The 15,325-nt window shown below is 40.5% G+C and overlaps 1 protein-coding gene across 1 annotated transcript in view; it reads right to left on the reverse strand.

Moving 5' to 3' along the window:
* UXS1 (UDP-glucuronate decarboxylase 1) overlaps positions 1-14,942 on the reverse strand; it is a 56,094-nt gene extending 41,152 nt beyond the window's left edge. The window contains exons 1-3 of the mRNA XM_088530329.1: positions 14,809-14,942; positions 4,135-4,162; positions 1,487-1,535 (exon numbers count right to left, since the gene is read on the reverse strand). Of these exons, the coding sequence (XP_088386455.1) occupies positions 1,487-1,535; positions 4,135-4,162; positions 14,809-14,905 (174 nt within the window). The 5' untranslated portion in view covers positions 14,906-14,942. The remainder of the gene's footprint in view (positions 1-1,486; positions 1,536-4,134; positions 4,163-14,808) is intronic.
* Between the last annotated feature and the right edge of the window lie 383 nt (positions 14,943-15,325).

Raw genomic sequence — 15,325 nt, forward strand, 5'->3', positions numbered from 1 at the left:
TCTGTAACACTAAAAAAAAAAAAATCAATCCTTAAATAATTTTTAACTAGAAAGTGGATCAGCTATTTTATCAAAACCAAATCAGTCACAGTGTGAATTCCCTTAGCTTACCATCCAAGCACCTCGACAGCTAATGCAGTAGCTCAAAATGTGGGTAAGAATACCCAAGATTATGTATGATTCCTATTTGGCAAAATGCAGTCATGAGTGACTTGCCTAAGGTGACTCAGGACAGCTTCTAATATTGAGCTACAGCACAACAGGACAGCCAGTAAAACCCCAGCTACTTAGAAGGGCAGCATATACACATCCTTCAGTGGATACAGAGGCATTAGCTCCCCTGCAACAGCTGCAATTCTATCAGAACATGGTATGAGAAATTAAAGAAACATTATCTTTAAAACACTAAGGAATACCCTCAAATTCTGTTGTAAAACACATTTTGGCTTTTAATTTCTAAAAGATTTTATTAAGATTTTCTGGACAACAAAGTTCATCTACCAAATTTTCTATTGGCATTTTCTAAGCTTTGAAAGTGAGAATCAGTGAAGTCAGCATCAATTTCAAGTTCTTTATAACCCAAAATTCTAACAGCAGAAACAAGTTCTAAATGCTTGTTAAGTGCACTAAAGCCTATCACAAAATTTAACACATAGGGCCATAGAAGTTTAAAGCTCTTAGCAGGTATCACTTGAGGTATTACTAAATAGCAACACATTGCCAGCTACTGTTCATCCATTTTATACAAACTCTTCTGTTCAGAGCTAGACAATTCAGAACTTCATAAGCTGAAATAAACTGCACATTTGTTACAATGAAATACAGCATTTTTATACTCAATAAAGATACAGCTCTGTGGAGCAGCAACTAGTCCTTCGAAATGCCCTACTGGTTCAAGACACTGCACAACTAAAGCTTTAAACAAAATCCAGAAGGCTGAAATGGAAACTCAGAAGCACTGGTATAGAAATTCAGAACCACCCGTGTGCTAATACCTGTGTCTACTTTAGAAATTGCAAGTACTTGTGCTTAAAGCATTAGTGGCACAAACCAGCCCCAACCTACAAAAACAGCTAAAATATATTAGTTCAAGAGTTAAAAACAAAGGAAAACACTTTTGATGAGTATTACGTTAGCACTGAAGCTGATGCCTAATTAATATTTTGGAAGGATGACAGAGGAAAGAATTTGTACATTAAATCCTGTGTTCAGTAACAAAGGTCTGCTTAGGAAGACTCTGCAGCAAGCGAGTATCTCCAGAGTTATAGCTTCAAGGAAAGGTTTAGAGGAAAAGATAGAGAAGGAGAAGAGTCACTAACAACATCAGAAACATCGCTATAATGAAAACCAATATTGACAAATACCTAATGCTTTGAAATGTTTTAGTAAAATGAACAGTAACAAAAAGGGTTATATAATCTATTTCAGTATGGAATGAGTGAAATGGAGACTTCAGAACAGAGACTGCAACAATTGCCAAACTAACCTCCTCTATTTTACTTTCCACCTTTTGATCCCCATTTTCTTGAAGAGATCTGTTGGAGAGAAAAGAAAAAAAAAGTCCATAACGAAACAATATTCACTACAATGCACATGCAATACATTTTAACAGAAGTTAGTCTTATTTCATAGACACAGAGCAAATCAAAGTGTATGATCAATGTCCACTAAACTCAACTATAGTCTTATCACAGAGTTTAGCAGAATCGGAACCAGACCTACAGGAAATAGCAATTGTCCAACTACTACTTCAAGGGTAGGGGTAGCAGAAACATTTTTCAGTGTAACTTTACTATGAGAGTCTCTAAGGTGCCTTTTTGAGGGTCTGTTTGTACTGTATGCTACAAATATGCTAATAAACATTTTCCCTTACTGTCACGACTGTAATTCCAACTTAAAGAGAGAAGGACAAACCTGACTGGCTTTGACTTTGAGCTTTTATAAAAACAAGGAAGAAAACATACTGAAGCAACAGTGACCTCTCACATGACCACTACTTCTATGAAGTGAAGCCAAGCCTATACTCTGAAGGATGTCAAGGTGACCTAGAAAAACAGTCTTGCACAAATCTGCTTGGTCTTACTTAGCATGCAATTGTATAATATCTCTTAAGCAATTAGGAGTTTCCACTCTCTGCGTAAATTTCTAAAATGTGGAATATGTATTCTTAAATTTTTAGCTCTTGCATCTAGTCTGTATAATTTTCCTCAAGTTCCTAAAATTATTTTTCTTCCTCAATTACACCCTCCCTCAGAAAGGTGAATTCTTTAATCCAGCCTCACAGTAGTAAGCTTTTGCATACTACAGGATTCATGACCATCCAGCATAAAAAAACAGAGTTCTTTCAAATAAAACAGAGCTCCTTTACTTGGGACCAGAAGTCATCACGCAAGAAACAGAAGGCCCTTTGTTAAGTATGTATAAATATATATGCCACACGGCTAGCAGCTACAGCAATGATTCCCTTCATATCCTTCTGTGAAACTCTCCTACTAAAGTTAGACCTGCATTACTGAGGCAAAAATCTCATTGAACAGATTTGTTTTGTCTCATCAGTAAGGAGAGCAGGAAACTCCTAGACCAAACCACACAGGCCCAGAGCACCCTTTCATAACAAACTGTAATTTATTTTAACAGTGACAAATCAAAAAAACTTCCAGTTAACACTATGAATTTATTATGAGGAAATCATATTACATAATTCTTGTAAATTCTTCACATTTTCCCCAAAACTTAAAGCTTCAAGAGAAGCTTTCAGGAATTATCTGTGGAACACATAACCTTTCCTCTTTGCTCTACAATTAAGGAGTATTTAGAAAACCCTTCAGATTGTTAAAAGGTCTTCTCAGAAATGGTTCCTAGTATTATTTATTCATAAATCCTAGAGTTTAAGGACTGGCACCTGACAGTTTAGTTTTCAAACAAGCTTTTGTTCCTAGCAGAGGCAAACAAAACACTGTCCTCAAAGCACCCTAAAATGCTCCTCAAATAAGGAAGCACATGCACCTAATGGCAAAATCTCTGAGCCAGGAGAGTTCATTTGGGAACCAACATATTGGAGCCCATCAGCACCTGCCCTCCACAAACCCCTCTGAGGTTCTTGTCTTTCCTCTGAAAACACTCAGCTGTTCATGCAACAGCTGCCACAGTCTGCCGGTCACTAAACATGGCAACCCAAGTGATGTCTCCGTCTGCCAACGGCAGCGGTTCAGCAGCTGCTTTGTTACCCGCTGATCCCTCTTCGCAGCAAGCGTGGGAAACTCCAAGAGGAATTAACAGGACAGCTAAGGCAGGAACAGATTCCATATCCAGGAATAAGCTGTCTTGGGTGCCCAGAAAATTCATCGATTTTGTCGCTTTGTCTCAGCCTTCCTCTACTCTGTGCCACTAAGCATGGCAGCAGAATAACTAAACCCTTTGCTAGCAAAAGAGTGGAGTATTTTGTGTTCTGTGAGCAAAGATTTTGTTGTAGGGAACAGACTGTCTCCATACTCTCCTCATCTTCTATATTAATCACCTCTTTCCCATGACTCTTCCCAGAGGAGTAACAGTTATGCAAGCACCAATACCGTGACAACCTTTACAAGGTGCTTGTGTATGTCAGGCCTTCCTATTTCTAAGGGCCAAAATTCTGGGGGAGCACAGTGCCAGATTTTCTGCTTTTCAGCAGTTAAACCACTGGATTCTTTCCCAGCTAACTGTGGAAGGAAAAAACTTTACAAGCACACCACTGTTTCTAGGCTCCGAGGTGTTAGTACAGGAGCAGCGGAGGACCCGCACACTGCTCGTCGCTGTTTAAGCCTTTATTGTCACTGAGAGACGGTCACGTCTGTGCTGAGGGAAGGCAGTCTCCACGCCTGTCCAGCTAGGCTAATCACAGCACCTGGAAGCATCTCCCTGTTCAAGGGGTGCTAAAATGTGCAAGATCCTGGGCCAGATGTGCAGCAGAGACAGCCAAGACTTCCAAGATTGAACACCTTTTATTCAAAAAAGACTCTCAGTTGCCTCGTGAGCACCCCAATAACAGCATGAGCTGCTATTGCTTTCCCCCTACAGGGTATATGGTGATGAAAAAGATCATAGTTAACTTTATTTCAGCTAAATATATTAAATACCAAAAATAATGTACAATACCTCATATTGACAAAGTTTCCCCATACAGCTGTAAAACAAAAAGAGAGAGAACATTTTAGGGTAACATACAAAGTGTACAAAAGGACATTTTTTTCTATTTTCATCAAAAGTAATTTAAAACAATATTAAATTTGATCTTTGCCAATTATCTAAATAAGTTGCATGTATTTATATATATAAAATATATACACCAAGTAATCAAAACAGTTTATAAATATGTGAGGACCTTCCATAAAATTACATGAGACTACCAAGAATGGGGAAAATAAAATCATTCAATTAAAATAGATTAAAACATTTCAAGTTACACCTGGAATTACTTGAGCAAACAAGTCTGTGGATGCATTTACTTGATTATTATTCCCACACGATCTTGCATAATACAAAACATACAAGAATCATCTCAATCATAATTTGTCACAGCACACAGATTAACTGAACCAGAGTTCTTGACTTATTAGGGATATCAGAGGAAAAAAAAAAAGAAAAGAAAAAAAAAAAGGAGTGTAGACCTGAACCACAGACCTGGAGACTGCAGAGGGACAAGGATAAAAAGACTGTGTTTTATTTTTTTTATCTAGCTGAAGTAGACGAACCAGTTCTGAGAGGTGACACAACAGCCCTGCATCAAAAACTAAGCTCTCTCACTTTATATTGCAATGCAGACTTAAAGGGAATTTTAAGCCATATAACCAAACACCTCACTAAACAAACACATCTCATTTAGTTTTATGCAGAAAATAGTCTTAAGGAAGATAAACCATGGCACAGTAAACAAGTGTCAGCTGTTTCTGAAAAGACTTATCTGCTGAATCTCTTCTCTATTAAAAAAAATCTTAAGCTATTCAGAGTTCAAAAGATTACACTAAGACTATCAGAATACTGCTTTTCCTTTTAACGAGGAGACAGAATGTAGTCTAAAAAGACGAGAGGGTTCCAAGTCTAATGCAGGCTACGCTGGAGACCTGACAGTTTCTGATCTTCAAGATAAGTAGGGTTAACACAGAACAGTTATGTAAGGGACTCTTTAGCAATAAACAACACAGAAAATGCACTCAGAATATCTCCAGAAAATCATTCCATAATTGCTCTTTAAGAGACAAGGCTCAGCTTAAGCATACAAATTCCACTAGATCTTAAGGAGAAGGGGTAGTCTGTATGCAGGTATCTGCCTGCAGTTACTGTATTAACATATATATATATAATAAAGCTTCTGAAGTGATCCCAGTTTCATAAGCTGTGTTTCAGCCCCCAAGCAGCAGCTATTTAAGTAGTTCAACAAATTAATATCTCACTTTATCTAGATTCAGGCTTTGCATATGTATTTTTAGGATTACTATTTAAGTAGGTGGTGAGGTATCAGTGAAACCACAAAGTGAAAAACACAGCAGCAACAATCACAAGCACCTTCTGGGCAACAGAATAACCAAAACAAGAGCAGTGTGGAGGACACAGGTGAGATTGCTGTAACGCAGCTACTGGCCTAGCTGCTTGGGCACGGAAAAGTAACTGAACTGCTTTAAATCACAAACGCTGCTGAGTAATTCAAAGAACAACTCAGATTTGACGGGCTATCCAACAAAATGTGGGAGGGCGCTACATCAATGATGGTATCAGAAACCCTCTTTGACATCTGGGGGAGACAGAGAGAAATTTTATATTAGGAATAGCTGATCAATAAAACTTATATTAAGACACTGAATTTGACATTTATTAGAAATGCTAAATTCTTAGTGGGGGGCAGGGGAAGTGTTGAGCACTAAATTATACTGCCTAGCTACAATTTTATATTTTTTATATTTATGATAAGTTTAACAAAAATAATCTTTTTTGGTGAATTGTGATCATTTAACTGGCAACCTTGGGTACAGAATTGTCAAGATGTACATTACTCAGACATACAGAATAACAGGTTGTTTTCCTGCACAACAGAAACCTGTACAAAAAGATACCATATTGTTTACGTAGAAGCAGGAAATATCTGGGTTGAGTTGGTGAGGCAGGAATTGACAAAAAATGAGAGTCTCCAGGTTCATTGGCCATGTCTGCTGTGTACTGCATTGCATACAAGCAACTGGCTTCCTAAATAAAAAGATATTACTTGTGTGCTCAGCATCCATAGCAAGGATGGGGAACTGAAAATGTATGCTTCCAAAAACACTACACTACGCTTGGTATCCTGGTTCCATTGCTGAGTATTGCTAAGTAAAAGACCTTCCAGTTGAACGGATGAAGGCTGAAAGGGTTTTACACTACAGTGTACATCACGGTTGTTACATAAAGGTTACAGCAGGCAAGATCTGACATGCAGGCAACACAAGTTTTTCTGAACTAAGGGAATATCATCCTATTAGAACACTTGAGCCCAAATCCACGAGTGGAATGATGCAGAAGTACATGCCTAAATCTAAATCAAAAATCTGGAGAGGTGAAACCCCATGAAACCCCTTAACAGCTACCAAACCCAAGCATCAAAAGCTACCAAATTCAAGCATCATCTTTTGTGAATGATCAAAAATACTTCCACACGTGGATCAGGTCCTACACACAAACACAGCTTTCTAAAGCCTCACACTCATAACAGACCCATTTTGAGCTAGCATCACTGAGCACCCCACAAAATTTAAAAGACAGTCTTTAAATAAAGAAAACCCTCCCACAACACTTTTTAAGCCAAAAGGCACTCATTAAGGACAGAAGTCCTATAGCAGTTCTCAAGCCATAAAGATGTCCCATAAACACTATGGGGAGAACTACACAGGAGAACTTCCTACCCATCCGATCTGTGGCCTTGTCACCTACTGAAAGTTGGTGAATAAGAAGAAAATAATTAATGACTAATTGCATTAGTCAGAGGACAGCATGACTTTGTAACTAAACACCCATCTACAACAGAGAGAAAATTGAAGTTCTGGTTATTCCCTGAAAAGACTACTTGTAGTTTTCATCCAATCACTAATTAAGGTAATACATATTAAGCTGCCGTAAGGAAAGGGATTGGAACATTTGGATTGTTCTGAAACACATGGAAGTTTAATGACCTGCAGGAGAAAAATGGAGCCCTGCTTTGGTTCTATCTGATCAAAGATATTTCTCTCTTCTTTCTGTCTCCATTCCATAAAAATAGTGACAATCTCTCTCTTTTTTTTTTTTTTTTGTGGTAGAAGTTTTACAAGAATTAATTACAAGTATTGTGAAGATTAAAAATACACCAGAGACATTAATCATTGTCACAGGTAATAACCCTTAAAGTGAGAGTTTAAGGAGAATGCCATCACTTGGAGAAAGTGATAAGTATACTTTTAGAAAAGAGGATATTTTGTTATCAAAGAGATATTTAAATTTCTGCAACTAAACACCAATGCCTTCTGGATTACACGAAACCCTATTTTTTTTTTCCTTCTTCCCAAGGAATTCCCAAGGAATATTTTCCTAAGATTTTCTACAAGACTTCTTGAAATCACACTTAAAATAAAACAGTCACATTGAGTAAAGACTGGTTTTCTTTCTACTGAACAAACTTGCATTGCCGAGAATTTAAGCACTTGCTTTATTTTCCAAGAGAAAATCACTTCTGAAATTAAGAGGGACACAGCAGACCATAATGACCAGGTTACATTCCCAAAGTACCAGAGAGCTTTCAAAGTGCTAGTTGTTCTTTGGATACTCCATTAAGGCAGGGGCTGGCCTGAATTAAAACAACAAAATATATTGTATATAAGATGATCCCTCTTTCTCTAGGTTTCTTCAAATGACATTAAAACCAAGTCATGGTCTATCACAATGCAAATATGGCAATCTCAATCTCACATCTTCATTGAAGATACTGATTTCACTATCACATAAATTTTAAAATGGATGTTATAAAAAGCAAGATTGTGATGCCTGTGGAGATCCAATTGTACTGCGTGCAACAGCAGATGTAATCTCTCTTAAAACCAGTTTCTTTCCCAATGGCTATGTTGTGTGCCTTTTGAAAATATTTCTCTTTGAAACTTCTTTACAAAGTTTTGCTCAAATAATTTACCTGAAAAGAGGCATTTTCTCCCTGTATTGCCTTCCTTATATCTTGCAGTCCACCAAACAGGAGAGCACAAGGCAATACTGGCTAGAAAGGGATTTTGCCATCAATGGAAACAGTGAATAGAAACAAATGAAAGTCTAGAGCAGAACCTTAATGTCTGAATACTCCAAATGAATCACTACAGACAAGTTTCTCATTTCAGAGGGATGCAGAGACATTCAAAGAGATTCTTTCATCTTAAATCAAGCTATCATAGTCACTCAGCAGCATCACTGTTTTGATAAAAGTAAGCTTTTCCATTTCTGAGAAAAACTTGGCAGAACAAAAAAACATGCAAGAGGATCTTATGAAAAGTTGATTTACATTACAGATGGACTAAAACAAGCATTTAATTCTTCTGCATATCTCAATTAGATACATAACAAAGTGATTATTTAGTGCATTTCAAACTGTATTTCACAGTCTGCAATGCAGAACAATAAAGCCTTAACAGTATCCCAGTATTTTTTTTAAATTGCTTTAGAAAAGTATTATATTGATGAGAGTATTTTGCAATATTATTGGGTACAGCAACCTAAAATTATTAATCATAACTTTGTATTACAGAATGGCCCCTTGGTGAAATTTAGGAATTCTGTATTCCTTCTGTATTCCAGGGCAGTATCTTTACAAAATGCACCAGAGTAGAACATTGAATTGATAATTGAATTCCCCGATAAAAGTGGGTCAGATTTAGGCATAAGTGTTCTACAAAACTGAAAACTGACTAAATAAATGCAATTATGGCATATCTAGTGAGGATAAAAGAACATTTATTTAGTGCATTTAAAATGCCTGGAAAGCCATTTAAAGTATTTACTTAAACCATCAGTAACATTATATAAAGACAGACATCACCATTTTAAAAGAGCATATATTGATACATATATATCAAACAAACTTCTCTTGGCTGCTGTAAAACTCTACAGCACAGACTAAAGGAAGCAAAAGGATTTACACCAGTTGAGTATTTTGAGCTCACAATCCAGTCTCAGGTATCAATAACACAAAATCAGTCAGGCTTCTTGCACCTCCTAGGTAATACAGACTGGTATAGGCTGCTGGGCACCAATTTCCCAAGTTTGAGTGAAGGAAAGAAAAAGGAAGTAGTATTACTCATCTCCAGCAACTGAAACATATTATACTCGCGTCTACACAAGCCATGCCTTCCCCAGTCTACGCAGCATCCCTGATTTCTCAAAGGCATTTCCATTTTTTCCAAAGGTATTTCCATTTTTAAAAGAGACCTCCAATTTTTAAGCATTATCTGTTTATTTTAGTTCTCAATTTTGTTTCCTTGACATAGCAGAAGAGTTTGGGGTATTCTTCCAGAAACTCAGAGGTGCACAGGACATGCTGAAGATGCCAACGATGTACCAGCACAAGTGCCAAGCCTCAGAACCTGAGCAGTCAACTGAGGTGGCATGACTCAAATGAGGAGTGCCAGTCAAATGAGGAGTCATGACTCAGTGCAATTATTTTCAACATTTTTAAACAGTTTTTTGACTGCTAAGTTTTCTCAGTTGCAGAACAAACCTTCACAGTATATATTCATGTCTAAAATGAAAATAAACTCACTTTTCCTAATTACCTTTCGGGTAAACATTTTGCTTTGGCAAAAGAACAGGGAGGAAAGATGAAAACTCTTAACAGCATTTGTCCTGGAGTGAAAAAATGACAGCACCACTTTCTGCATTTGCTACCGTAAAGACAAATGCTAAGTAGAGAGCTAAACTGTGAGGGTCAGTTTGTCCAGGAGGAAAAAAAAGAAAAATGTGACTAGCAACTAGCAAGCCACAGTTGCAGCCCATTTATTCCTGACAAATTCAGAAGGGCTATTGGAGATCTAACAAATGTCCATGAGCTGCAGGGCCCTAGCCAGTTGGAAGGCTGACAAAAAAGGGAGCTAAGGCTGTAATCTGATTTGCATAAACCCACACAAGAAAGGCAGCTCTGCAAGACATGAAGCCAACGAGCAAATGTTTTTTGCTTTTTTTTTTTTTTTTTTGGTGGAGAATCCCTGGCACGCTGACACAAAAAGCAGCCAAGCATGATGTCACATCAGACCATTGCTACCTCTTCCTTGGCCAATCCTGCTAGCTAATTGTAAAGCTGCTGGAGAAGGAAGAATGGCCCTGCTATTCTCCAAAGCGGTGCTAAATAACTTGCTTGAAGCAATAGCCAAGAGGGCCAAATCACAGCTATTTTTTCCATTAAGGAAACTGAAAGTAAAGGTTTCTAGTTCTAAAATGCATCAATAAGTAGCATTTAATGCTCACTGTGAACAAATAAGAGAGACTGAAAATGCAAGGAGCACGTGAGATTCAAATCTAAAAGCTTACTGCCACTGTGATATTTTGAGAAGAGTACATTGCATTCTACTAACTGATGTAAATCAGAGAAAAAAACAGCTAACCCTACAATACACAGGAAAATTAGTGGGGAAACAAACAATGCTAGAAGTCAAGCAAGTAAACTCCAGATGTATTTCACTCATTTTAATATGTTTTTAAGTTGCACTAGTATCTGTGCTGTAATTTATTTTGCAAATGTAATGAGGTCTTAATCCTAGATCTCATGACAGCATTCTCCCACTTTTTTTTTTTTTTTAAAAAAAAAAAAAACACCTTGGAGAAGGAACAAGATAGTGACACCCTTCCAGAGAATTATCTTATCCACAAATGAGCAGAAAGAACTGTTGCACTTTACCAGAAATAAAGCTCTTTATTTTCATTAAGAACACACAATTCTCTTGCTATACCAAAAGCAACTCCCTTGTTATACCAGGACATCGGTAGATTATTTAAAGCAATACAAGGATTAAAGCAAACCATGCAGGCTGACAAGTCCTGGTCTTTAAATCCTGGCTACATTTTACAGATTTATTTCCAATAACTTAAATAAGGTCTTGATTCTACAGTCTTGGTGAAGTATCTCAGAATGTCTGTATAAAGCTTAAAAGGTTTCTTTTGCAAAGCTGTAAATTTTCAAGGCACGTATATACTGACATAGCATCTTGCAAACAGGTAAATGCTTTTAAGTCTCAGACTGCATGTAAATAAGTTGAGCAGGTCATGATGACACTAGATCTTTCCCAAAGCAAACTTAATCGGTTACTGTTTTACGGTCTAAATACATTTCTCTTCCTATGAAGAAGAACAACAAAAAAATTAAATCCACTTCACTTGTGCTTACAATCACCTCATGTTCTTATGCTGTGGTTTCACAACGGCTTCAAGATGATGCAAGCACAACTAAGGACTGCTTCCAGGCCACCTTCAAGTGCGCAGCCCCTCCTTGGCGCAGCTCAGGCACTCCCACAGCATCTTGTGCAAAGTTGAACCACAGAAAAGATCTAGGACAGGATTTTCTTCCTTTAAAAGGGCAGTGAAAATTCAACCATTGGGCATGGCTTCCCACTACATCTAACACAGCAGAGCAGTGTAGCGTTCATAGACGGAGGCTGCACCACGCCAAGCAATCTAATGTAGCTTCTCTTCCCTACATTCCCCATCCAATGAGTAATATTATACTGAATAATTCATTTAGTTCACTAGCTATATGATCTCCAGATTCATCACCAGGGTGATGGGGAACAAAAATCACCTCTTTTGCCAAAGACTAACAGATTAAATGAATGCAAACACATCCTTCGTTAAACTGTTCAGTTTTGGAGGGGAACATCTGCATAAGCTACAGCAGCTTTTAGCTGTCTGCTACAGAGAAGCATTCCTTGTGGATTATCTATTCTTACAAACTGTGCATAGCAGTTTGCTTCAAGTGGGCTTTTTTATATATAGAAATTTATTTTATAAAAACGAGGCATCAAATGTAACATAATTCAAACCCCAAAAGATAGCAAGGACCCTTCTTGACAGAAGTGGGAAATCAATGAAGTTCATAAAAATAAATAAAAAGAGTTCTAGATATCTTTATGGATATGTCAGCATGGTACTTCAACCAAAATCAACATGATTCCCTAGCTAATCACAAGTTGTAGAACCTGCAAACTGTGTGCTGACAACACTGCTCATCTGCAGGCCCAGCTGGTCATTTCCCCCTGTACGGTCTCCTTTGCTCAGCCAGGCCAGCTTTCTGAATGCCCACACTGTGACCTGGTTTTATAACCTAAAAAGGACCCCAGCACCTTTGTGACAGATGATTTTAATGGAGAGCAGCTTCCTTTACCTACTGCACAGCACAGCCACCTATGTGTTTTTGCAAAGGTGGCAGAGGGATAGACAGGTGGTGCAGGGCTACCAAAGCCAGCCCAGCCAGCCATCATTTTGCACTGTGAAACCAGGAGAGCCACTCAATGATTCCTGATAATAGCAGTGTCTTTTGGTTGCCGTTAGTTAGCTCTTCCTCTAGTTTTCTAAGTCTTACAGAGAAGTTCTTTGGGCATGTTTATATCGAGTTAGCATTCAAAGGCAAAAGCTTTTATGAAATAAGACACTTTACGAGAAGGGTAGATGCTCTAAACAGTTCCTCAGGGCTAAGTTCACAAAATAATCCTAATACTTTGCTAAGCATTGAATTCCTTGTAACACACTGTGCTCCAAATCTGACTGCCCATGTACTAACACTGAATGAAAATTCATAGAAGGGAGGTATATATATCCTGAAAACACTTAGTCATTTGGAAAGTACTTGAGAAAGAAAGAAAATAAAAATGCCAGCACATACACCTACATCACAGCTCAGTTTTCCCAAATTCTATGCTATTTTAGTCTGGTATTACCTGACTGAAGAGCACACAGTGATGATTCAGTAATATTGCAAGGAGTACTGTTTCAGGATAGGGGGATGGAATCACAACTGCTTCCAGAGAAAATATAACAAAAAACAATTTATCTAGAATCTGTTAGAGCAGAGCCATCTGCCAGCATGTAATACTATACTGAAGATACCAGAGCTGTAACTGATGATTCCACTAAACTACTAGTTAAAAGACTGAAAAACACAGCTAGACGTGAAAGATTTATATCAGATATTAATCTACTCTCTTTTTAGGCTACTCTTTGCCACATTGCACTGTAATTGCTCTTTTCCTCTCATTTTTCTGAATCCCAAAGAACTGCCAGAAACAGATGGTGTGAAGACTTCTACTGCTTACAGCTCTGGCAGCAGCAGTTCTTGTGCCATTTTTCCCTCCCTTAAGGCTAACCTCTATCCACGAGATTAGAAAGCAAACATCAACTACCCTCTACAGAGCCTAATCAATAACCAGGTCTCTGTGACCATGTCAACTGACACTCTATTCTTGCATTTTCACACCACCCCTGTAAAAGCATTTGCAATACTAAGATCCCTTTTGGCAAAATATAAAACCCTTTCAAAATTAAAATACACATTAAGACAACCCTGCTTTACCATGCTTGGAGGCTGAAGCCACTTGGACAAATCTAAGATAGGCGAGGAGTCACAGGCAACATTTAATTTCAACAGCAGAAGTATCTAAATGAGGCCTGGCAAACACAGTAACATATGGCTGTGAAGGGAATTCCTGTGTCATGTTCCTAGAATAGGAAACACCACTCTTTCAAAATCAGTGCTGGAGCAGCACCTTCTTTTCCCTGCCAAATGCAAAGGGAAGGTCTTAATCCAATGTACCCCCCAAAGCCAGCTCACTTATATGTCCTTCTAAGCATCAACTCAACTAAGCTGACAAACCTTCAAAGACCCCTCCTCTTGATGCACTCACTGTCTCGGTAAAATCTGACTGAAAACACAGAATAATCTAACACAAAATAAGTGACTTAAAAATGGAAAAGAATGGATGCGGACAAGAAAAGGAAGAGGACTGACAATATTTTAAGTCTGAGACTCTCCCTATTTAATTCACATCTCAGAAGTCCCATCACAAACATCCTTGTCAATGGTTATTTTAAGATGTGCACAAACACCTTTTAGGCCTGTCTTGTCCTCAGGATCTTAGATTCCAACTACGTGCTCAGTAAACTAAGCTTTCCCGAAGCGAAATCAGAAAGCTCTACAAAAACAAGACACCAGACTGGTCCTGAAACACTTCCTTTCAGTCATTACCTCACACAGCTACTAGGTTAAGACCCACGTAGACCAAACGAGGTCGGAGGAGCAGCTGCATAAACACTCCTTGAGCTGGGTGTCCTTCCCGGAGCTGCCCCCGAGCCCCTGAGCCGCTCGCACCGCACCACACCGAACCACACCGAGCCCCCGCAGCGAGGGGAAGCTCAACTGGCCTGGCACAGAGCTGTCAGAGGCCGCATCGGGCCCTCCTGCGCGGGGCCCCTTCGCCCCGCTGCCTTTCCCTCTGCGCGGCCCGCGGCTCCCAGCCTGGCCACGTTTCGCCGCCTCGTCGGGCCCCAACGGTCGCCCCAACCGCCACTTTTCCTTTCCTAGAAGAGGGGGCCGCGCGGAGGAGGCCCCGCGGGCACCCGCCGCACGTGAGAAAGTTTTAACAGGGCCGAGAAGCTGGGAGCACCCCGGGAACCGGGGCCGCCCTCCCCGCCGAGCCTCTCCGCTGCCCAGGAGGAGCGGGGCAGCCGCCCCGCGGCGCCAGGAGCCGCCTCCCGCACATAGCGGGGAGCGGATGGCTGCGCCTCCGCCGCCGGCCCGGCTCGCTCACTCACAGGCGACATAGGCGACGCAGGCGAGCCCCACGAGCAGCTTCATCCTCCTGCGGTTGATGGCGGTGAGCAGGCGCAGCAGCGGGCCCTTGCTCACCATGCCCGGCGGCAGCGGCACGCGCAGCGCCCGCCGCCAGCACAGCGCGCGCGGCCCCCCGCGACACGGCGCGGCACGGCCCCGCCCCCGCCCGGGAACGGCCCGCGCACGCGCAGCGGCGCCTCCCCGCGTGGCCCGCCCCGCTTGCGCTCGGCGGCCCAGGGCGGCGGCGCATGCGCAGGGCCCCGCCCGCGCACAGCGGCCGTTGGCGGCCGTTGGCGGCGCGGAGGGTCCATGGCGGCCCTCCCTTTCGTTGCTCGCCCGTCTGCGGCCGCTCACCTCCCTCCCCAGCAAGCCCTAAGGCGCCCTTGCTCAGTGTGGAAAGAGAATGGCCCCGCCGCAGCCTTCCGGGGCCTTGGGAGCTGGCGGGCGCGTTTGTGGGTGCAGCGGCTGCGGCACGCACGCTGCGCACCCCCCTGGCGC

This window comes from Tinamus guttatus, unplaced genomic scaffold (assembly GCF_059628265.1).
Source record: "Tinamus guttatus ecotype Peru unplaced genomic scaffold, ASM5962826v1 Tinamus_guttatus_pri_ptg000030l, whole genome shotgun sequence".
Classification (NCBI taxonomy): domain Eukaryota; kingdom Metazoa; phylum Chordata; class Aves; order Tinamiformes; family Tinamidae; genus Tinamus; species Tinamus guttatus.